The following is a 24,690-nucleotide window of genomic DNA, read 5'->3' on the forward strand; positions in this document are numbered from 1 at the left end:
ACTCAGCAGACACATAGTTAGTCATATCTACATTCATCACTTAGACACACATTTTAGAAAAATTTGCCAGTTGCCTATAAGAATTCAGATGAATATCTAGCACTTAACGAGCCACAGTATCATATTTCTAGTATCTTATGAAATGTCATCAGGAAATGTTAGGGTATTACTTTTATTTTGTATATTGAGTCAGTTTATCAAGCACCAGCATGTACAACTCTCGCTTGCTTCAGATGGTAGAAATATGACAATGTGTCAGAGAGCTGATGTAAGTAAGGGGAAATTATATTTATTCTCTGCTATAAGATTAATTCTAGAAGAAAGGCACCATGAAAGAAAGACAATTTTTTAAACATATACAAGGGGAGAGATTTATTGCTCATGGGGACACATAAATCAACCAGTGACTGACTGTGATACACAGGCTTAATGAGACAAGTCTAATGCTATATTCTTCTCTACCTTTTACTTGCCGTCCTAACAGTACTATAGTTTTTCTTCTGGGAAATTATTTTGCTCTATTTGGATTGAATGCAAAATCCCTCTGGGGCTAGGTTTATCAACATGCAAACCTCCCATTGACTTTGGTAGCAGCCCCATGTCTACATTGACAACAGTTGTGGACTTTAACAATCAACCTGTTTTAATTTCTTAACTAAAAGTGGTCCTAGTAAAACACATAACATCCTGATACAAAGCATTTTATCCTTTTAAGCTGACTAATAATCAGCTTTCCACTATCCTTTCAGAATACAATTAAGCCATCAAAATGACTTGAATTTTGTAAGAAACAAATATTGATCTGGGTGTTTTTACCTATTGTACCTGAGAAAATTATGTTAAGCCTAACAAGTCAAATGATTAAGATGAGGTAGACAATGTAATGTGACAAATGGCTAGTATACAGTGCTGGGAAAACTTACTTAGATTCCATGACTATATTTGTGTTTCTTTTTTTTTTGTTTTTTTTTTTTTTTGTTTTTTTTTTTTACATTTACGCTGTAGTTTTGTAATTAAACTGAATAGCTGAGATGAAGACTTTTACTTACATGGTAGTTAGTTAATGATCTTCATTCTGTTAATTTTTCCACTTATAAGGCAGGTGACAATGAGAGTTTATAGATTGCAGCTGCGGTATTGTGCCAGAGAGAGGGATAAGGCAAGGCTCTTCACACTAGTGACTGAGGTATTACCCCAAATTTACTGACTTTGAGGTGAAACCTCTCACTGAGTTACCTATCTGGGTTCTTAATCAACAGTCAGAATTTACAGCAGTGGATGCTTTTTGCAAGGTATGAAGGAAAAATGTTGTTGTCATAATATCCGTTGTGTCAAAGGCAGATATTCATGGTGAAACTTGCAAAATGGAGTATGCTGAGGTTTGCAAAATAACTGATATTTATGATTTATCATAAATGAAACAATATACTAATTTAGATCAGTAACCTTTTCTGCCAGGGCTTCTCTGCAGAGCTATAGATGACATACAGTGCCTTTTGTTTGGAGAACACAAGAGGTGGCAACTAAAATTAATTCAACATTTTTAGTACTTGGGGCCCTATTTTTTCAATATGGTCCTGACTTCTGTATTTACAGCTGGAATATGCAAGAATTAATGTTAATATAGCCAGCTATATCAGCTCTTATTTAAGCTGCTATTGCATGCATGAAGCCTGCTTAACTGAGAATGTTCATAATCTGGGCATCTGTTTACAGTTTTACCCTCACCTAAAAAAAAAAAAAATAAATTGTAACTTATGGACACTGGAGAGAAGCTTCCTTGACTTGCTGAGCAAAAACTAATTTCACTTCTGTTGTTAACTTACCTTTGTCTTATGGAATTTAAGTCACTTGCTGGAGACAAATGTGTGAAGAATTAAGGTCAGAATTGGTAGCAAGTCTTTTGCCAATCACAGTATAAATCTGAAGCATTTGAAACCAATAGTTCTTTACTTGAAAATAACTTTAAGAGGTTATGATGAGGACACGCTTTGTTGATGCAAGTTGTTTTAGAAATTGATTATTCCTAAAATCATAGTGCTGACAAGCTTTTGATTTTCTACATCTTAGTTAATAAGAAAACACTTAAACTGTATCATTTCATAGTGTTTTCACTGAATTGAGAGAGAAGTCACTGAAAATTACCAAGGAAAGTAATTTGTCATTAGTCACTGGAGGATGGCTTCAACATCATGTGCCTACATGACAATTATGAGGCCATCTACATGCTGCGGTTTTACTTACAAAGAACTAAATGTTTTTTACAAAAATTAAGATACTGTGATGGTTTCTGAGGAAGTGTCACATAGGATTTTCCTGATCTTGAAAATTTTAGTGGTATATGGGTCTATGTTAGCTGCAGGCTGAGCTGAATGCATGGTAAATATTAATAATATTAATAAGCAGAGCTACATCCTAGTGCTACAGAGATCCCAGTTGAAAACTCTGAGATTTGCACTTGTTCAGATGTAGAATAATATTGCTGTCAGCAATTTCATGGTGGGGAGGAGGTCTATTATTTTTGCTCTACTTGCTTTGCAAATGATACTTTTAAACTCAGCTGTGGGCTCATCTTTCCTTCAAATAATATATAAATATGGGAATAAACCGTCATTAACTATATTTATTAATATATGGGGCAGGGGGACCAATTTTGCAGCTTTGGGGCAAAATCCATCTCTGTGTAGCTCAGATATACTAGAAAGTGGTTAAGGTAGGCAGGAATCGTCCTGATTTTTTCATCCTATCTACCTTTTTTACTGTTCTGAAATTTAATGGGGAGGAAAATAATGTGTTTCTGTGAAAGTTACTTAGAAGACATGGCCGAATCCAGCCTGCAGTGTACTACAAAAGGGATTTACTCTCCATTCAGTTCTACAGAATTGTTCAAATAATATGTATAAAAAGAGGTTGAAAACTATGCTGGGCACTGTATGAGTATCCAGGTAAAGATTTTGCTATTAAGCTTTTTAAGAGCTTTCTATGGGGAACATCCTGAAGCAACTAGACTGGGGTTGTTTTAGTAAAGCCAGATTGTCAGCTAGATTGGAGTGAGCCTTACCTGCAGCCCATGAAAAACACCACACACACATTCCTGTGTGGCTTTTCTGAAATGATCTCTTGAACACACCAGTCTGCTTCCTCTACTCTCATAAGCCCTTCCATGAAAGACCAGTTTTTCACCCTGTATGTATGTGTAACTGCTGATGAAAATCAATGGGAGATTTGTACCCGCAAAACCTGCAGGACCATGTATCAATAGCACGCTTGTAGTTGGGGGCAGGAGGCACCAAGTAGCCTGCCTCCCTTAGGTGTTACAGGGGCTGGGCTTCAACCAGCCTCTGTGGCAGCCTCCTGAAACCTTGACAGCTGAGGATAGCTACTAGGGTTAGGCCAGTTACTCTTGTTTCCCATATATCACTTTATGGTTCTTGAAGATCCCATACCAGGCTCCTCATTCGTTCAGTTGCAATATATTCTGGTTGTGCGACTCACTCGTGAGGGCAGAGGAGTTGATGGAGCTTCTTTTGAGGATCTTGTTTATCATGTCCTTCCACGTCTTCTTGTACTGATTCCGTAGCAAAGAGTACACAAAAGGGTCAGAAACAACTTTGCTGTAAGCTAAGCACTTGGAAATGATTCCCCAGTGAGAACTGATGGGGACCACAGAGGACAATTCAACAAGCCTGTGGAAACAGGAAGGTTGAGAGAGTGAATATCCACATTAAATGGATGAGGTAACAGCATAGCTATAAACTAATGACACCCATCACTCACCCTTGCATTCCTCCCCCACCCAGCAGGATATGATGCAGACTTCAAAAGAGCCTATTTATTTATCATTGGAATACACCTTTAGAGACTAACAACTTTCCATACATTTTGTTGTTTAAAATAGCACTGGCAGATGGTGTGGTCCAGTTGTTTGAGCATGAAAGTGGGACTAAAGAGCTTGAATTTGTTGCATCACTGACTAGGAGCTTCTGTCTTTTCTCTCCATTCTGGTATGCCTACACTGCAAATTCCCTGGCTAAAACACTTTCTTCTCAAGTATTTGTGGTGGGCTTAGCACTATGGGCCTGCAGCCAGTGACGGGGCTTTAGTCAGTGATGTGGTATTAGTAATTCTAATTCTGAGATTCTAATTTCAATGCTAGCAATTTGATCATTTTGCACTTCGCTTTGATTAGAAGTGGGGTTCATTTGTTCAGTGATGCTTTTAGGGGTGCTGACATTACCCAATATAAACTTGTGTGTTTTGTTGTAGAAAAACAATGTGTATAAAAATAGCATCAGATGCACTCTGGGATAGAAAGTCAGGCAAAGCAATTTATAGTTTAAGTGAACTTTGTAAAGCAAACCTTCCACTTCAGTATGTCAGTAGTGCTCAAAACATCCCAATACTCAGGGGTACTGTTATAAGAACTACATCTGCTCTTGCAAATTCTTACCTATAAGGACCTCTTCTTTTTCATTTTGAAATGGCTTCTGAGAACCTGTTTAGTATCCATTTGCATACATTTCAATGACATGCCATGGAAGCCCAAGCTATATTAAATGAATAATTTGATGGAAACATGACATGAGGACATTAACTGAAGTCAAGGTTTGACAATTCATTTTATACTCTCTTAATTTCACTGTCAAATAATTAAACAGTCACTGATAACTATCAAGTTTTAAGCAGAAGTATCATCCTGTCACAAATAACATCTTTACATTAATGTGTCCTATTATCAAAGAACAAATTATTTTCAGATTCTTTATACATTTTACTGAGATGAACAGCCATTCCAGAAATGTTCTACATCTGCTCATGTGCTATTCTCCAGGGAGATCATGCGAACTCCAGTGGAGACAAAGGCTGAAAGTATTATGTATGTGAAAAGAGGAACTCAAATAACTATCAAGTTATGGGCTTACAGCCACGTGAGACATTTGAGGTGACTAGACTATATGATATGAAAATACTTGAACTGCTCTTGCCATTCCACTGGTGCTGTTTGGCTCAGCTGATCACTGTAAGCTACTCTGAGATACCAAATGGCCACCTGTACCATTTCTCTCCTTTCGTCTTGACTAACTAAATGCTGATCCTCCAGCCTCTCCTTGTAACTCCTGGCTGATGTCCTTCATACAAAGTAGGATCCAAATTCAGACATAATTTTCTTCTACTCAAGCTGCTGGGGGTCTGTTCTGGTGTATATTCACCTGTTTAACAAAATGTAGCTAAGACACCCGTGTTAATATGCTTAAAATGAGATTTGACTGTTTGGAAATTAATCATCTACTGGTTCATATTTACTTTGTAATCTACATTGAGCCATCCTTCTTTCTGTTCCTCACATATTTGATGGCTTCTTCTTTGCATTTTGAATTTTACTGTGTTGAATTAAGTCCTGTTGATTTACTTTGTTAAATGTTTTATGAATGTGAATTTGATTAAGCTTAATTAAATTCAGTGGATGCCTTGAATGACCAAGGTATGACAAATTTCTCAGCTGCTGTCACTCAGTTCCATGAGTTGTTAGCAATCTCCATCTAAATATATCAAATAGGCACTTGAGGGTTGTAAGCCTAGACCTACTAATTCTACCTTCAGTGACTGATCAATTAAAAAGCCTACACTTTTATCAATAGAATCTTTAATATTTTCTCAAATTATTTCCTTAAGTGTCCTTGATATTTTTATATTTTGCATTTTCTGCGTGTTATTTTTGATAGTATATTTGCAGATATACTGGAGCAGATAACGATATGACAAGGGGGAATGGTTTTAAACTAAAAGAGGGAAGAGTTAGATTAGATGTTAGGAAGAAATCCTTTACTATGATGGTGGTGAGGCACTGGCACAGGTTGTCCAGAGAAGCTGTGGATGCCCCATCCCTGGAGGTGTTCAAGGCCAGGCTGGATGGGGTTTTGGGCAACCTGGTCTAGTGGGTGGCATCCCTGACCATGGTAAGGGAACTGGAATTGGGTGGTCTTTAAGGTCCCTTTTATCCCAAGCTATTCTAAGGTATCTAGCAACAAACAAATGCAGACTGCCCCCAAGAAGTGCAATTCCATTTCATGTAGGAACAATTAAATGTCATTCTTGCAAAGACTGTCATATAACTTATTGCCTTTGAAAGGGTTTCATGAAGCATCTCAGCCAGGAAGATATTTTCAGTGAAGGAGCATTAATATTTCAGTGCAACCTGTAAATTAAATTCTACAGTATTATCTACATAATTCCCCAACTTGCTTTCATAAGCCACTCTTTTACTGTCTGATAATACCTGTACTTCAAAGCTATTAACTGTTTTGCTGTGATACTGTCAATATTTTAGAAATGTATTTCTGTAGAGCACTTGGTGTCAAGTGGCTATCCAAATATTTTATTTCACTTTCAGTAAACAAACAAGAATGTTACCTTGAAGTGTAAGACTTTGATCTCTTATGCAGTGAAATAAACAATGAAAATGTTTTATAAACATGTGCAGTTAATCATTTTAGTAAAATATTTTACTGAATGTGTATAGGTCCAGCTGGCTAGTATAATGCCAGCATCTCTCTTGTGCATTGCCTAAACTTGAGAAATTAACTGAGTTACAGAGAAAACTCTGAACAGGCCAGAGAGCCTCAAACAAGTTAAAATGTCTGGTTGTTTAGGAGTGAAACAAATCACACTTCATTTTGGAGCTGGTAGATGAATTGATCTTCTCAGAAGAAATTCATTCTTTTGGTCCAAGTTGGGGAAGTTATATCAACTCATTAAGCATACGCTTCTAACATTTATATTTGTTACTAATTCTGTTTTTTGTTTTGTTTTTGTTTTTGTTTTCACAGAAGTCCCATAGTAACAGAATCTGACCTTAGTCATTTTGTGTTAATGATATGAATAAGCCGAACGTCAGTTTTAGTTTGATTTTTATGCTTATTTTACTTTATTGCTTGGTAGACTGAATCTTATGTATCCTGTCTTGCTAGTGGAAAAAGCCTAGCCAGTTTTGCCTGTTAAGTGGTGCATATATTGCAATCAGGCAGCTTCTGTTAAGGAAGCAGCATGACTTGTGGACCTTCAGCTCTTGCACACTGTTGCTCTTAGTCATTGCTGCTCCCCAGAGCTGTGGGAACCACCTGGCAGCAGAGATGTGATGATAGGGAGCAGTGTTAGCCAGCTTGTGCCAGCAGATTTCTCATGCAGGACGAAAATCTCTTTACCTCATGTCAGCTGTAGCTCTTGAGGGAGCCTACAAGGCCACTGCCTTTGAATATGTCAACCTAAGATTGCATAGGAAATGCATGCATTTAATATGCACAGATGAGCAAGAACATAACTCAGAATTCCTCTGTGGGCTTGCTTGTCTGTCTGTCCAAGCAGGATTTGTATGAAGAGGGCAGTCAACCAGTGTAAAAAACATGGTTTGTTTATCCCTTGTTCCCCAGAGATGATACAAAAGAAATTCGATCCTCCTCCTTAACCTGAGGGCTTGGGACTGCAAACTTCTTTCTGATATTATTTCAGGATTTTTAATTTAGGGCCAATTTCCTCACACATAGACAGCACTTATTAAATTACGTGAGCAAAGTTCTGTGTTTGTCTGAAATGCCTGGAGTTGGACATGAATATTAGAAATTGGTATGACTTATTTTAATCTTTCTTATGAAAAAGCTCCTTAGAGAAAACAGGTTTTGAACAATATTGTTCAATCACATAATGATAAATATAGCAAAAAGTTGAGATGTGTATTAATAGCATTTTTCCAAACCAAGCAACAAGCTATGCCTATAAATATACAATACGGGGTGATACATCTGTCATACTACTACTTTGGAACGTGGAATCAAGAAGAATGGGGTTGTGTAGATATACTACTTAAGGTCAGCCACTGAACTAATTAAAAGGGTGTTTTCTTGATAAAAGGGGTAGCTAATCTGATTTTCACCTTAATGTAATCTGAAAAACTCTGACCCAGAGAGGAATTTGTCTGACTGGGGCCATAGGCATGGCTTCCTCGTTGGCTCGCGGGACTGCAGCTGGTAGTTTTTAGTGGGGAAGCAGAAAGAAGTTGTTATAGTGAAACCTGGTGATTAGCTGTTTTGAGGCCTTAATTCATAAAGTACTTCAGAGCATGTTTAAAGTGTTCTGCCAATTAGAACCTGCTGTCTACAAGTAGTGCTGAACAATACACTTCAGTTATCTTCTGCTTGCTGCCTTGAAAAGTGATTGATTGCCTCTGTCTTGTGAAGTGCAAAACACTCTGGACATAGTCCAGAAAATAATACTTCCTTGCGTAATGAAACCTCTTCTTCCCCTGACTTCTGCATTTCAGCAATACACAGGAGGCACAGGGAAGCACAGTAACGCACATCCTCGAATACCCATCTGTGCAGTGCAGTGTCCAGCGAGGTCCTGGGGGGGATTCAGGTAGCTAAACAGGGAATTCCATGTAGCCTGTTGTGCAGTAATTCCTTTAGATCAGAGATGAAAAGGCCAAGAAAGTGATAGCTCTTACTTCTTACGTCTGACCATTGCACAAGCCTCATCCTTCATTGAAAAGCATCTTTGTGCATTTCCGACCTTATATCTTAACTCTTGAAGTCGCTGCCCATGGAAAAGCTATTAGTCTTTAACGGACTGAATGCAGACTTGTGTGAACGTTTAAGTGAGCCTTGTAAGGATTAAAACAGGTAGGTTCAGGAGTTTTTTAATCCATCTGTGCTTTATAACTATGAGGACACATATTAGGATGACTCAGAACTAAGAGTAAGGGGGCAGATGGTGCCTGAATGCTGGATTGAGATGTGAAGAGCACAGAAATACTTCTGACAGCCCTGGCTCAAGCACTCGCTGTCACTCAGGACTGAGCCGCAAGCTATGTGATGACTGCGATGATTCTCATTAAGTTCAAAGACCCAATATAAAATTAAACTTAACTACTTGCAATGACAAATACTCTAATATCTTATAGCCTGAGAATTAAGACTAAGTGCCCATTATTATTATAAATATTTTCATGCAATTTTAGTGCACAGAGCATGGAGTGTCTTCTTGCCACTATTAAGCAGAAGTACAGAAAAATATAACTGCTATAAATGTATTTGCAACATTTTTACAAATTATTTAATACAAATAAATTAGTTATTATTATCATGAACATAAAATTACTGTCATGTGCTGGTTTGCCTTTCTACAGAGACAACGACCTTTTGTGAATTGTTTTGTTAGAAATAGAAAATCAGGATATTATAATGAGATGGAAAATTTGGTTTTGCTATGTGCCCACTTACACTGAGTCTTAATTCAGCTTTTTCAAGGATTTGGGTTGTATTACTTTTTTTTTTTTTTTGGTGAGCCTGAATTTGACTGAAGTCAGCCCCAAAAATTTCTGTCCAATAATATCTAAATAGGTGATGTTTCAGAAATACTTTTTTCTATCTCTGTTTTTCAAAACAGTATTTCAGTTTTTCCAGGGTCTTAATAAGCACAAGTTGTAAATTTCTTTCTAATAACTTGATAACACTTCTCCAGATATACACCCTTTTTCATATTTTTGTTTCAGAGGAGTACTTTGGTGCTTCCCACAGGAACCATTTCCAAAGATAAGCTAGTAGATAAATAAGGACATCTGACCATAAATCACAAGAACTTTTTTTGCTGTAAGCCAGGACAACTTTGATATTTGATGCATATGACCAAGAACTCAGTCCAAAAAAAAAAAAAAAAGCTATGGGTTGTCTGTGAGCCATGTTCTCACCTCAGCTGGATCTTGTTTGAGCAGGCTCTTACATCCTGACCTATTCAGACAAGTGTCTTATCCTGTGGATCACCCCCTTGGGCTACCAAGGCAATCTGAGGAGTAGGAGAGTTGTTGGTCTCAAAAAATAACTACATCTATCGGCCTCTGTGGGCTGAACTCCTAAATCACTCCCATGAGACCAACACATTGACTTGGCTGACCAAACAGGGTTTGGCCCACAGGTTGCAGCAGGATTAGATCAGATATGTGCTATGGTATTCTATATGGTTTTGTTAGCTCAGTAAATACAGCCTCTCATAGGAGTGGAAATGCTGCACAGAATTTTCACAGGAGACTAGAATCAATTTCTAGTTCAGAGTGCACTGCTTTTCCAACTTGAGTTCATCTCCATAGTATTTTTCACTGCATAGGTTTGCACTTACCTTGTGATAACATAAGGTGCAAAACAAAGTATAAAAGTACCAATAAAGGTACTTATTTTCTTTGTTGCTCGTTGCCTCCGTCTCTTTTGTTCTTCCAGACAACGCTCTCTTACACTGTGACATTCAACACAAACAAGAACATGAATCATAATATCAGGTAGCAGACTTTAATGGCTATGCTTCTGGAATGATTGAAATCAATCTTTCCAATAAGTGCTTTCCAGCAAGTGCTGTATTCACATATATACAATAGCACGTTTCTATAGGACAATACCGAGTATCAATCCTTTATATGATTTTACCCTTCAAAAATGATTATGGGGAAATGCATGTATATACCTTTATATGTATATAAACAGTTACACACACCCGTTATATCTATTCATATATAGACAAGTTGGTGGAATTCAGACTTGAATTCAGCTGCAACTCCTTTCTGAATTACTGTAAGCTGTGTTTGCAGGCTGGAGTTTGCCTCATGATATTCAGAGATCTGGAAGACATCCAGAGTGGGGTAGGCAGCATGCTACTTTCCTAGAAACAGCAATTCAAATGACAATATCACAGACAGGAGAAACTGCCCAGTGAGATAAGCAACAAAACATAATAAAAATGTAACAGGAAAAACACCCTCTAAACATTCAGCCCAACATTAGAGCAATCGTTACATCCCATAGCTGTGAACTGTGTGGCCATAAATCTTATGACAGATCCTGCATGGACTGAGTGCTTTGCAAAGCTGGGAATTATACAGCAAATCCAAAGAACTGTGATGTTCTGACTCCACAGCTCAAACCACCTGCCTTGTTTCAGACCAAATGTAGAAATCAGTCGTGCCCTGCTTTTTCCTACCTGTGGCATTTTAGGACATGAGTTTTCTCATTTGAGCTTCCTGGTGGTGGTCACAACAGGGTGCCAGAGAGCTGCAAAGCCCCTCAGGGTGCAGGCAGGGCAATGGGATTGTGGAGCACTGGTACCTGCAAGCTGAGCCCACCCTTCCACTGCAAGGACACCCCTCTGAGATTAGTACATCAGCTTGCTGAGAGACTGATATCATGAAAGTCCATTCTCCTCTGCCTGCTTGGTCATGTTGTGTGCTGGCTGGGTGAAGCCCAGGGATGGGAACAAGCAACTGGTTGGCTGGGTGGGGATGGGAGACACTAGTTGTATCTGCCAGAGTCCATCCATACCTGAACTAGTGCATCAGCCAGTACACTTCCTTTGGGCAGGGACAAAAATAAAGCTAATCTGCATGCCAAAATCCCTCTCTAGGCACATAGCAGCACTACGTGTCAGCTTATTGCACAGGTCTTGGGGCAAAGCAACCACGTGTCTTGGGAGAAGCAAGCGGTCTGGCCCACGTGCTGCACGTTGTAACTGCGTGGGGTTGGTCTCCCTCTGCTTTTATTGTAAATTTGTAATTGATGACTCAGTGCCCAGTTCCACACATGTATTTTAATAGCTATGGGGTTTATGATCATACCCTTACATTATTTGTTGTAACTAAATGTCTAATCATCATCTAAGCATGTGTTGTGTCCTGAGAATCTCAGTGTGCTTTGGTGCTCTCTGTGGCAGGTAGTTGCTATGTTACCTTTCTATTGGGCTAAAGAAAAAAAAAAACTGTTTCTTTTTATCCATTTTATTTATGGTCTTATTGAGCCCTCAGAGCGGTGTTGTAGCTGGCAAAGTGATGGCAAAGTGAACAAAAAATACTGGGGAAAAAGTTCGCTCTCCTTAAAATAATGAATTTCCTTTAGGCAAAGAATATGCCTAAGTAGAATTAAAACGCATCTAAAAGTATTACATGTTCTATGTCTGAGTTATTTGCAGCTCGAAGTGACAGCTGAGAAGAAAAAAAAAATCCACCTTTTCAAGGGAACCTATGATATGCTTTCAGTTCTGCAAGAGCTGGAGTATTTTTAAGTGCAAACAGCCGATCTGAGAGGTTCAATAACTTCACTTAAGACACGTGTTATTAGATTCATGTTATCCCAGGAACACGTTGGTACAGAAGAAGAAATCTCCAAAGTAGGTTCAATTAGGGTGCTGTTGGGGGGAGGGGGGCATTATAATTTTTGTTTCTAGCAGTTTCACCAGTTATATTTCTTCACATTTTATTTGACACATGCAAAGCTGTCTGTGATTCCTGGAGCTCATGTGTGATGTGAAAAGTCCTGAAGACTTCAACCAATTGCTTTTGTTCAGCCTTTCCAGATGTAGCTAATAAATACCTTCCTTTGTGATGTGGTATTTTATCTCTAATCCTTCATACAGAGAATGTGCTCAGATGGGTATTTTGCTTTTGTACGCTCTTGTGTGCAGTAAGATAAAAATATATACACAGGTTCCAGTAGTGACACTGGTAACAGAACTGGGTAGTTGACTTAGCTTTCATTTAAAGATTTTAATATCCTGGAAAATCTGAGATATATCCCTTCAAAGGTTTGGTATTCTAAACAAGCTTTATGAGATACTGGTTCTTAAGATCCAGTATCTTTAAGAGCTGAATACACCAAAAAGTTAGTATAGATAATTTGGGTCAAGAAATGCATGAGTTAAGCACTTACATGAATTCTTGCCCAGGCCTCTCACTGTAACTCCGATATATCTGTTCTAGGAACAAAGTCAAGAGAAAGCAGTACCCAGTAAAAATGCCTGAGCTAACTTGAAAGGACATGTGCCCTAAACTTTCACACGTTTTTTTGTGGTATTTAGAGGTTTCCTTTGTACTCGTCTCAAATGATCTTCAGAAGATCACTTGTGTCTTTCCAAATCACAGGTAATAAAGCCATCTGTCACAATGCCTGTCGCTAGACCCCCTTGCGGGTGGATTCTGAGTCACAGGGAGCAGAGAATTGTCCATACACATTTCTCCGCAGTGAAACTAGACCATGCAAAAAGCCAGAAACGTCAGGGTAGTTGAAACTGGGATTACAAACTTTGTTCCCTCATGTGCAACCTCACAGCACCCATGTCTATACAGTTAGGTGCTACAGCAAACGCTATGCATCCCTTTATATATACCACTTATATAATTCAAATTATGTCTTTGTTAGAGTTTTACGAACATCACTTTGTGAAAAGCCTTTGTGTAGCTCTCACTCTCGGGAAGGCAATCCAAGGTTTGACTCTATCAGCTGCAGCAGCTCTCACCTGTTCAGGCAACACCACCATGGGTTAAAATCAGCCCTCATCCCTGCAGTCTAAAGAAGTTAAAACTCCCATTTCTTAGTGAACAGCCTGGTGCAAGAGCTAAACGGCAGTTAGTAAATAGAGGTTACACACAGCAAAGTGGCTGTGCAACTCTGTCTCCTCCAAAGAAAGGAGGTCTAACACCCACAGCCCCACTGAACCTGCCCTTCAGTGACATGATTACAAAATGCAGGAACACCCTCAAGTTAACTCAGGCCAGAGAAAATGCAGAGGAGGAGAAATGCCACTGAGATTTTTGCCCCTTTTCTGTGCAATCCAGCCATACTCGAAGCATTAGGTGTAACGATTGCTATTTCAAACAGCCCTGGTGGGTCCGCAGCTCTGCCCTGGGAGAGGCCACTCAAAGCCTGTGCAGAAATCAAGACGGATCGAGGTACGGTTTAGCAGCCAGAGAGCACGTGGGGTAGAAGGCTGGTTTTTCCTCTGTGTGACGTGGTGGATAAGGGAAGATTTATACGTGTGTTTCTCAAAAGCAGAACCAGGACTCACCCGAAGTCCTGCTCCACATTCTTGGTCAAGAGACAGATCAGAGAGCTTCCCTGGAGGACTTTCAGCAAATGTTTCTGTTCCTCTGCACAGTGCTGGCCTGCCCTGATCCTTTCAGAATTATTTGCCTTGGGCTTAGGAATCCCCAAACTGTGACCTTATTTTGAGGACAGCCACATGTGCTCTCAGTCCTGAAGCTCAGCTCCCAGCTGGCTGAGGAGGGAGAGAGCTGGTGTTTGCCTCCAGCCTGCAGAGCAAAGGACAGCGAGGGGGGGCAAGCGGGACATCTGACGTGGGGCTGCCCTCTCTATCTGCTCTTGGCTTCCTCTCTTCCAGGAGGATTTCTTCCCCCATATCAGACACCTCCCTGTGCTGGCAGCTGCCAGCACTTCGCTGAAACACATTTCTCTTCCCTTCAGCCTGTGACAGAGACAGTCTGAACCTTTAAGATTCAGTCTCTGCCTGTCTCCCAAGCAGCACACGCATCCCTCACAGCCACTCTGTCACTCTACGTAGCCAAACCATTTTCTCCCTTTTTTTCCAGGCAAATCCATCAAACCCCTTCCTTTCCAATCACCCCCTCCAGCCACGCTCCTCCCCTAAGCCAAACTCTGAGCAAACCAGGCCCATTTCTCTCCACACCATGACCAGTGCCCCTGCTTTCCCTTGCTCAGAGCTCACCCGTTGGCTTTGCCACCTTGTCCCAGTCAGAGCTGGTTCTTAACCCATCTGCCCCAGCCCCTGGGAGCCTCTCAGCCCTAACCAGGATATTCTGATCCATCAGCCCTCATCCCTCTCCACCCTACCCCACCTCCACGGGTTCATTTCTCAAATCACCATTGCCAGGTGGGTCACTCTGGCTGGTACTGGTGCTCCATCCTCAGCTCCTGATGCCACATCCTTCTAGCCATGCCTGCTTCAGTCCTCTCTGTTTCACCCTCCCTGTTTCTCGTGAGCAGAATGACGGCACACTCGCACTGCACGCCAACTCCCGTGCACCAGGCACCTTCCCAGCTCCTCGCCAGGACCGCTTCTTGCCCAGCACTGCTCTGGGGCTTCCACCCAGCAAGTTTTTCTCTCTTTCAGCTTTACAGCTCAGTTCTCCTTAACAAGCCAGGAAAGGCTCTCTCCCACCCTCCCTTCTCCTGTGAAATCTGCTTCCCTTCCAGATCCAGACACATCCTATTCATACAGGATTTATAGTTTGTGTATAATCTCTGATGTGACTCTTGCACAGCTTTCCAACATATTTTCATGTCCGTTTGGTGCTTGCCTTCAAGCCCATTATTATTCCAGCCCCTGGAGACATTTCTCCTAACAATTTCCTTGCTTACGGACTCTAATTAACAATGAACTTTATACATCCCTCGCTTGTCATATTAACGTTGTTACTGAAGTCTCTCTCAGCTGGATTTAAATACAGGCACTCAAGCATACACATTTTGCAGATGCTATTCCCTTATGATTCTGCCTTCAGGAAAGATAAAGTTACGGAGGGCACAGCGATACGGACACAGCTGGGCAAAGGAGCAGCACACAGTGCCCCAGCCTCCCTTCCCTTCCAGCTCCAAGTGGAGGGACATGTGCCCCCTCTCACTGAGATCCAGCAGCATTTGGGGCTGACAGTGCCCAAACCCACAAATCTGTCAGTCACTAAATCCACCTCCTGAGACAAGGGGCAGTGATCTGACCATTGCCTCGAAGGGAAATGCATGCCCAGGTAAAACTCCCTGTTTCTTTGCTCTCCCTTTCAAAACAAGCTCCTAAAAATAACAAAGAGTTGTTTTTGCAATCCCCAAAATGAGCACAAGTACAAAGAAACATGCAGAACAGAAACCAGCAAGGATGCTTGTTTTCTTCCCCTCCCGATCCCCTGCAGTGATACCGATCAGACTGTACTTAACATAACACTGAACCCGGTCCTTGCTTTCTCTGCAGCAAACAGTCTCACCTGCTGCTCTCGCAGGCACCTTACCTGGGATGGATGTCCACAAGCAGCACCAGGGTCTGCATAGTGATCACGTCAATCCGCTTACAGTGAAACCGTGCCACCTTCAGCACTTTTAGATATGTGAAACACAGGACTATAAGGGAGAGGAGGAAGCTGAGGGTGTGAAAGACCCCAGTGAAAATCACAAACTGTGTCCTATCCTCTGGTCTCTTGTTGTACAGGGTGCAGGAGGCATAGAGGTGATGGAAACCCACCCAGGAGAGAGAAGCTGCCACTATCGGGAACGACACCGAGTGCAACCACGTGTAGCTCAGTATGAGAGCAGCATCTCTGTACCTCATTTTGGAGTGATAACTTAGAGGGAAGACCACAGCAATCCACCTGTCAATGCTCAAAGCTGCCATGCTCAGCATGGAGTTCGTGGTGAGGAAAGTCTCCAGGAAGCCCACAATGTGGCAGATCTGATCTCCTCCTGGTTGACTCTTGTAAATGATCCCAGCCAAAGTCAGGGGCATGTTCGAAACGGTCATCAACAGGTTGCAGAAGGTGAGGTTGAGGATGAACAATCCCGGGACCTGCTTGCGGATGTCAGCGCTGTACAGGAAGCACATCAGCACCAGCACGTTGGCCAGCAGGGCCACGAGCATCAGCACCACCACCACGAAAGCCAGGATCACCTCCCAGATGCTCATGGTGCGTCCAGTCACAGGAGGGACATCTCCGAAACTGCGCTGCGCCGGCACCCGGGGACCATGGCGCGAGGCGCTCTCACCTCACCCTCCTCCCCAGCCTGCTCGCACTCTTGCATGCCCTCCGTATTTTTAGAAGAGCCGCAGTTTTTTTCTCCAACCTCCCCCTCCTCGCTGCTCCTTTCCACGTCAACGCTCTCCGAGACGTGCACAAAAGCACTGGGAATGCCCATCAAACTGTGAGGAGGGCTTAAAAAATATCAGCAGGACTGAACCACTGTCTCCACTCGGTCCATTTGAAGGCGAGCAGGTTATTCTGAGAAACTGCTCTCCTGAGATCCCTAATTATCAGCCCAAAGCTTGCAAGCAATTCACCGAGTGAATTGTGCTCTCTTTCTCTCTTGCTTTCTCTCTCTCTCTTGCTCTTGCTCTGCCCTCCCCTCTCCTCCAACCCTCACTCCCTTCCAGGCTGAATGTAACCTGCTTTTTATGATCACAGATAAAAACCCCATTAATGGATTAAAGCATGCACACTGCTGGTGATTCGCAAACGTGATTATGTCATCCCCACTCCACAACCCCTCCCCTTCTCCTTGCAATTGTGACTAGACTTTCCTCAAGAGAAATCCCATGCTTTCATTTAATTGATTTAGCCATTAATTTGCAAACAGCCATGTAACCGAATTCCTGCACTCCGCTGTGTTTCCTGCATTTCAGTGCATCACTTTCACAGTTGCTGCCTGCTCTCTGCTAGGGCAGGGGCTTTCTTTTCCCTTCATTAGCCAGGTCCAAAAAGATGGGAAAATGGATGTACTCTGCTACTCCTCTGGAGCTGTCATTAGGCTACCGGAACAGTTTTACAGCTCCAGTTTAGCACTTTGCCGTCCTCTGTCTCCAACCACGATGCATAGGAGGAAAATGATTGCCTTCCCTCCTCCTTGGAAAGCAAGGCAACTGAACCCACAACTGCTACAGTGACTTGTCCGAGGTCATGGTGCAGAGACAGCAAGGTGCTGCCGGTCTCACCCCTCAGCTGTGCTTTCCCCCCTTGCCCAGCCTGGGTTTCCCCGAGTGAAAGCCTCCCTCCTGCAGGGTGAGCGCCGCAAAACCTGGCTTGGCAAAAGCAAACAGGGCTAAGTCTGTACTGCATTTAATTGCATGTTTAAATTAAGTTTGCTTTAAAGGAAGGAGTGGGAATGGTTCTCTGATTGCCTTTGCTGTCCCTTTAAACGAGTTTTAACCAGGAATGCTAAAAGGTTGCAAGCAACTGGGACAGTTTCTCATCAAGGCAGCCAAGCCTTAATCCCTGTACAATGAGGAGGGAAAAGATACCCCGCAGCACAGTTATTGTGGCTCAGTAAGTGCCTCGGCACGTGTGCAAGAGCTAGATGCCTAGGCGGATTTTTTCCCCTGTGCTTGCAGCACTTGCCAGCGCTGTGCACGCTCGATGTACAGCAGCTATGCCTTGCAGACACTCGGGCTCAGTAGTGGAGCTGTCACTGTGCACGGTGTCAGTGCTCTGCACCTAGCAGGAAGGCCCCTTTGCTTCCACTCAGCTCTTTCTGCTGTGGTTATTTCTTCTTAAATGAGGCTTTAAAAGGCTGAGAGTGAAAGGAATTCACTTTGTAAGTCAGAAGGCTGTCATTAGAGACATCAAATAAAGCGCCTGGTCCTGAGACATTGATCAAAACCCACAGGAGAAAACCCTATAGGTGTCTGCTTCTTCAGATAAGAGGGCTCTGTACCCTCTTAGGAGAGGTATGCTAAGGAGATCAGAGAGAAAGTACAGATCTCACTGCAGTGCAGCCCCAGAAAATGGGAGTTTCTTTGCTGGGTAGGAAGGAAAAGCCTTGGCTGAAAAAGGTACCCTAGCAGCAGTGGCCTGAGCAGGGTGTCCTGGCACAAAATTCAGCCTCAGGCTCAGCTGTGAAAGGCAGCTGTGGATCCTCAGGAAGGGGCCAAATGAGTTGGGAGGTGCTGATGTAAGAAAATCTTAGTTTATCTCCCCAGGAGAGGCTGGCAGAACCACGGGCTGGCTCTGCTGGGTCTTGTCTCTGAGGCAGTGCAGAAGCATGCAGGAGCAGATAGGTGCAGGGCTGTCAAGAGGAGACCCCCTCTCTCTGCATGGTGACTCAGCTCCTTCTGAAACCTGAAATCCCACCTCCCTCAACCCAGCCCCTTTTCGCCCAGAGTTTGGTAAGATGCAGGTAACACTCATCATCGGTGTGGGAAAGCTAAATTCAAGCAGCAAGTCTGGCTCATGGTTCAGTAATTATTAGCCTAAATAGATGAAACATTCCTAGTTCTACGTTTCACAGTTCACAGATTGCTTAATTTTTTCCTATCAAGCTATTCTTTGTTGTGCAAGTTTTTTGGGTAAAGAAAAAGCTAAACTCCATCTACTTACAGGAAAAAAAAAATGTAGCAGCTAAAAAGGGCTTAAATCTGCAATCCAGTGAAAAAAGCTCTGTAGAATTCAGGGGAAAGCTGAAGTTTTCTCTTGATGAGTGATGTGAGTCTCGGTGTGTATGTCTAACTCCAAAGACCCACATACTTTACATAATTGATTCCCTTGTTGGTAATCCCTGCAGCTGAGGATATTTACTGAATGTTCCTGGATTTATTTATCATGCATAGCTAAGCGAGCATGATGGATCCATCAAATAGCTTCATTTTATACAAATCAGGAGGAAAGAATATGCTGTGCATATTTTACCATGGTAGAGGAGATGAATGTTTTGCACAGCTTGCCTGTGAGCTCCTAACGGCAGGGACTGCATGTTTTGTTTGTAATATTTCAAGGACAGGCTGCATTATGAATTAACAGTAAACACTGCTAATAAATATCAATTATCACCGGTGAACTCCGACAGGTATTAGGTCTCAACTTAGATGCTCAGTACTCCTTTGACATTTGCCCCACTGCCAAACACAAAAACAACACAACATTTACTGTGATTTTGTATATTAAAAGCAGAGGTGGCTCTCTGAAGCAGCATAGCCAAGCAGACAGAGCATTGGGCTGGTAACCAGGAGATTTGTGTCCTGCGTCACCTCCAACATTTCACCAAACCTCTCTTGCCTTTTCTTTGTCCACATAGATTGTAAACTAATGAGGACAAAGGCAAGGAGGACATACACAATGAGGACCTGATCTTTGAGGCAGTCCAAAAGCCTTATCTTAATCAAATGATGAATTTTATCCACAAATGACTTGTTCTAGAAGTATTGCACAAATCTATTGCTATTTTTTTACAACAGCCTATGGCTGTTGGATTTGCGGCCTACATACCATGTCCGTACCAGGCTACCCTGACTGAGAAAAGATTTGTACTAGTATTGTACTAAACAGGAGGGATATTGCAACAATAGGAAATTTATCTAGATAAGAGGTTAATTTATCACTCTCAATTTAGTAATTTTTATTACATTTTTGTCTATATTTGGCAATGGACAAACCATGCAGCTGACCAGATCTTCAATATTTAGGGCTGACCTTTCAGTTTCAAAAATTCTACAACACATGGATGGAAAGTTTGTCTCTGCTGTGGAGTTCATGGAGGAAAAATGTTTTCTCCGCATGCCATCCCCTATATACTATGAAATACTTACTTGGGATAAGCAACATTTTTGAGGTTATATCTTATATATACTGCATAGGAGGCTATGTTGATGACCTAACTAAAACATCTAGGCCACTCATTTCATAGGAAACTAGTGTTTAAGGCTTCACACCACTGAGAAAACTACTTGAAAATCTAACCTGAAAATGTATTTGAGAAGTGATACATTTTCTTTGGACTGAAGGTTGCAGCTTGCCAACTTTCCTCTATCAAATTTTGGCATCTCGGTTTCATGCTTTCACTGCACTTTCTTCCCCCTACTCTCTCACCTTCCTCCTTTGATCTACAGTGTACAAACTTCTCAGGACTTTAATAATAGGAATATTGACACATGGGAGAGATTGTTTCTCGTTTATCTGTATCATAGCCAGCTCAAAGACAGCCAATTTCCCCTGGGAAGCCAGCATGCCTGCAGACAGCCCATGGGTATTTCCTCTTGCCTCCATCAGCCTTTACTTTTTGCTTCTAGGCTGTTTGGAGAGTTTGCTCATGAACTGTAGAGCAGACATTTTTTCACTTTATTGTCAGTTAACCTGAACTTGAATAAAAGCAGTATCTTTACTCTGATTGTTTGAGGGTCAAGTATCACATTGTAAGAGGCAAAGTCTTATCGGTTTTTATATGAGTAAGATAATGGCTCATGAAATCATTCTTCTGCTGGATCGATGGTAGCAGCCTGACTTCAACAGCCAGAATTTCAGCATGTATGCATAGCACATATAATGTGAGTAATGACTTGTGTAATATCTGCATACTTTGTCAGGACGGTAGACAGACTTAATGGGGCAGCTGGCACTGGTAGTTCATTGCTCCATTGAAAATGTCAGAAGCAGCAGGAAACACTTTTATCTCTCTGTCTGCAAAATCATAACTTTTGAATCAGCATGCAGAAAGTGATCTAAACCTCTGGTATCCATGGCAGGACAGAGGTGCCAAAAGGGAAGGCACGAGGAAATACTTTAAGTACGTGTGTGGGCAGATTTTGGTTTGTCTTCAGCAAAGCTCCTTGCAAATCCTTGGCCAGTTTTCTTGTTGGCAGAAGAGATGGAGCAGTGCAGACATAACAGTTACACATTCTCCATCAACTTCACTGACCAATATTTCCTCATCTTCAACCCAGACCCATCCCAGCTACAAAAACCAGCATCATGTAGGATGGCTTCTTGCATATTTCCTTGCTCTCTGGTCGGTCCATGTGTCACATGCAGAGAACACTGCACATCATGCTGGGGCTACCTGGGGGTTCCTGGCCAGCCAGGTGGTTTTCCACAGGCCACCACTCTGGGGAACCAGTGAAAGAAACCTTCATTTTCCTTGCTGTGTGGCTGTGAGTGCCATGACAGCTACGACAGCACTGCTCACCAAAGCCCTGCTAGTGAATTATTCAAGCCCAGGTTGTCACTGTTAGTTTGCTTCATGAAATTAAAGAAATGTCAGGTCCCCAGGCAGATGGCTGATGCTTCTGGCACTTCTGCCTGTTGGATGGATTTTTAAGGGCTGTTAGGGCAGCTAAGGAAATCAAATCAGCTCAGCAGCAGCAGCAAGCCATGTGAACCTTTGAGTCAGGGACTTCGGTGGGTGGATGTGCATACAGGTGGAAGGCACCGCTCTCCCTTTCTCTGGGCTGCTTCTGAACAAGGTGAGAGCTTTCTTCCTGGGGACCAATTAGTGGATGAGCAAGCTCAGTCCCCTCATGCAAGTCAGAGCATAACTTCGTCTGTCTGTGTTATTTCTGCAAATGTGAAACGCTAAGTGACATGTTCCAGCACATTTTCACAATTTATACTTTGGAATCACTCAATGACAATATCACCAATGATGCACATCTTGAGTCACACTTCACCTTCGTGTGGAGCTATATTTGTCCTGTTGGAGCTGCATATAGCTTCAGAGGAAATGGTGTTCACCTAAAGGAGCTAATTCATAGATAAACCTGCTATACGTGACTTACCTATAAAGACAACAAAGAGAGCTCAAAGAAAAACTTGGTCAACAGAGCTTAAGTGAACTTTCTATTTCTCACAAAAATACACTTAATAGCAAAGAGTAATTACTTATATATATATTTAAGCAACTAAGAGGATTTTTTAGTTTTGTTTTCTGATTCTTTTTACTCTTAATCTGTTTTTATTTCATTTTTATTGCCCTTTCTTACATGCAAATGGAATAAAAGAACAAGTGTGAAAATTAACATAATTTTCTTTGAGAGATTTTGAAAAACTACATCAAACAAATTAACAAAAATATTTAAAATAGAATTAAATGAATACATCCATAATACTGCAACCTTTAGAATAATATCAGGGTTTTCAGGGAAGGGAATTAAATTTTTCTGTCAATCAGCTCTTTTACCACTCATTATCTTTAATTCATATCTGCAGCCTAAACCTCAGAATATATTTCTAGAAAGGCTGATTTCTAGCCTCTGGAAACTTTTGAATCATGATCCAAGATGCTACATGCACCAAGTGACTGAGAATTGCCTTTGGAAAATTGGGAAAAGGAATTCATGCATTTGAAAGTCTACTTAGATTATGCTATCATTATTCGCAAGCTGCATAGCTATTCTGATGCTATTCACATAAAAACATGTCAATCAAATATCACCTGAATTAAAAAATAAAAATAAAAAATACTGCTCTGAGTTACTCTCATGTCTTTCTGTCCATGTTGTCATAAGGATGAGAGCAAACTGATTATGAATAAGCAGGGATCCGTGAGTCTTCGTGAGTACTCCCATGGGGAGAGGTAATGAGGACTATATCAAATATTGAGACTATCTATGCCAATGAGAACACGGTAGCTCTGCTGTCACAGCTGGTGACAATGTCCTTTCCTTTTGCAGCCTGGCCACAAGGCTGTGGCACTCTCCCTCAGAGCTGGCTTGTGAACTGACGCAGCAATGTGAGATGAGATATTCAGAGCCATCACTTGGTTTATGCTGGATTTGTTTAACAAGTATGGTTTTGTTATCATGACTATTTAAGGCACAAGCCGTGCCTTTTTTTGTCTTTGATCATTAACTTTAAAGACTTGTGTTCATCTTATTATGTGAGTAATTAATTGGAATGTCACCAAACCCAAAGGCACCTCGTCTTAGCTCTATCTATAAATGTGTAGGAGGAAAGCTTTGCCCTGAGAAGTTTGTGGTTGTGCAGATAACTTCAGAAGTGTCTGAGAAGATTTAGAAACCCATGTCCAACTGCATAAGCAATGTAGCTGGAGAGGGTCTAATTCAGCTTAGGAGTGATCTCTTGTGCAGTTTTCATAAGGCTACCTATGATGTGACAGTAGCCATGGGATTTAAACTGTCATGGGAAAAGCATTAGATATTTGAAATGGAGGGAATACAATTTAGAGAAAGAAGACAGTTGAGAATTGGAAGACCCAAAAAGTTCTTGGGTGTATGAGGACAGGTAAAATAAATTCATTCCTAATTTTATTGAAGGAAAGAATTTGCTAAATATTACCTTTTACATCAGTCCTATGTTCTGATAAGTAAGTGGTATTTGTCATACCCATGCTTTTCTAGACAGAATTGGTTCTCTTTACCCTGTAGTTCTTCAAAATGTCAGAGCAGAAATCACTTTTGTCACACTTGCTCTTTTTAGATGTGCAGTATTTCATTTCCTCTTGTTTTAAACTGGGCCAGCTCCTTCTCTTCTCACTCAGCAAAGACAAAAATAGAGGCTGGTAACAGAAGGCTTTAAAAATGATATGTAGATGGCAGTGCCTATTTCTATATACAAAGTCATACATGAGAAACCACTCTCAGAAACTTATCCATTCTCTTGATATTTCCATTTTTTTGCTGTTGTTTGTATGTTTATATTTTTTTTCATTTCTACTTGGATTTTCAAATCTATTCACTTCTTTGCATGAAATGGCCATTGTGACAAGTGTTGTTACCTTCTGATTGAAGTAAATGAATTTTATATCTTGTTCTATTGAGCAGAGTGACATTTCTGCTTTTTCTAACAAGTTCTGAATAGGAGAAAGTTAGTATGGAGATTGTCTAACCAAATTCATCTGCTTTATTAAGGAAGTATATTTGGATCTCTGCCTCAGGCTGAGCAGAAGAGTTTGGGTTCAAAAATATTTGTAATTTACATGATCATATGGATTTTTTACATAGCTTTCTTTAGACCCCTCGTTGTGATGTAACTGGATTTCAGAGGTCAACCAATTGTGTATCACCTGCAAATTCTCTACCTGATTGCTTAAGTATTTTACTATACTGGAAAGCATATAAATGCCATTTCAATTCAGGGAATGTAACATTCAATTCCTAGGTCTTTAAGAGACTAAAAGACTCTTTGTAAAGCAGTCTGTTAAAGGCTTAACATATTTCCCTGTAACAGCTCTTTCTGGGTTTGTGATCCCCTTGGATTTGTGATATATTGATAATGTTTTATAAGGCTTCTTACTACTGGAAGCTTTTCTACAGGTCCACTATCTTTGAGGACTTTTAAATTTTAATTTTAATTATTGCTTTAACTGGCTTGCCATGGTAATGAAGGAATTATGCAATCTCTTCAATAAGCCCAGGCAGACTTTTTAA

At 41.2% G+C, this 24,690-nt stretch overlaps 1 protein-coding gene across 1 annotated transcript; it reads right to left on the reverse strand.

The window, feature by feature from the left end:
• Positions 1-3,155: 3,155 nt before the first annotated feature.
• On the reverse strand, positions 3,156-17,004 carry GPR26 (G protein-coupled receptor 26). Its single transcript, XM_013185778.3, has 3 exons — positions 15,842-17,004; positions 10,165-10,278; positions 3,156-3,686 (listed from the first exon to the last, which is right to left on the reverse strand). Exons 1-3 carry the CDS (start codon positions 16,507-16,509, stop codon positions 3,455-3,457), a joined length of 1,014 nt encoding a protein of 337 aa, XP_013041232.1. The 5' UTR covers positions 16,510-17,004; the 3' UTR covers positions 3,156-3,454.
• Positions 17,005-24,690: the final 7,686 nt, after the last annotated feature.

This window comes from Anser cygnoides, chromosome 7 (genome assembly GCF_040182565.1).
Source record: "Anser cygnoides isolate HZ-2024a breed goose chromosome 7, Taihu_goose_T2T_genome, whole genome shotgun sequence".
NCBI lineage: Eukaryota > Metazoa > Chordata > Aves > Anseriformes > Anatidae > Anser > Anser cygnoides.

Coding starts and splice junctions, on each gene's coding strand:
- GPR26 (XM_013185778.3), bottom strand. CDS start 16,509: ATGAGCATCTGGGAGGTGATCCTGGCTTTCGTGGTGGTGGTGCTGATG. Junction 10,279..15,841: donor CTTGTGGACATCCATCCCAG/GTAAGGTGCCTG, acceptor TGAATGTCACAG/TGTAAGAGAGCGTTGTCTGG. Junction 3,687..10,164: donor GCACCTTATGTTATCACAAG/GTAAGTGCAAAC, acceptor CTGTTTCCACAG/GCTTGTTGAATTGTCCTCTG.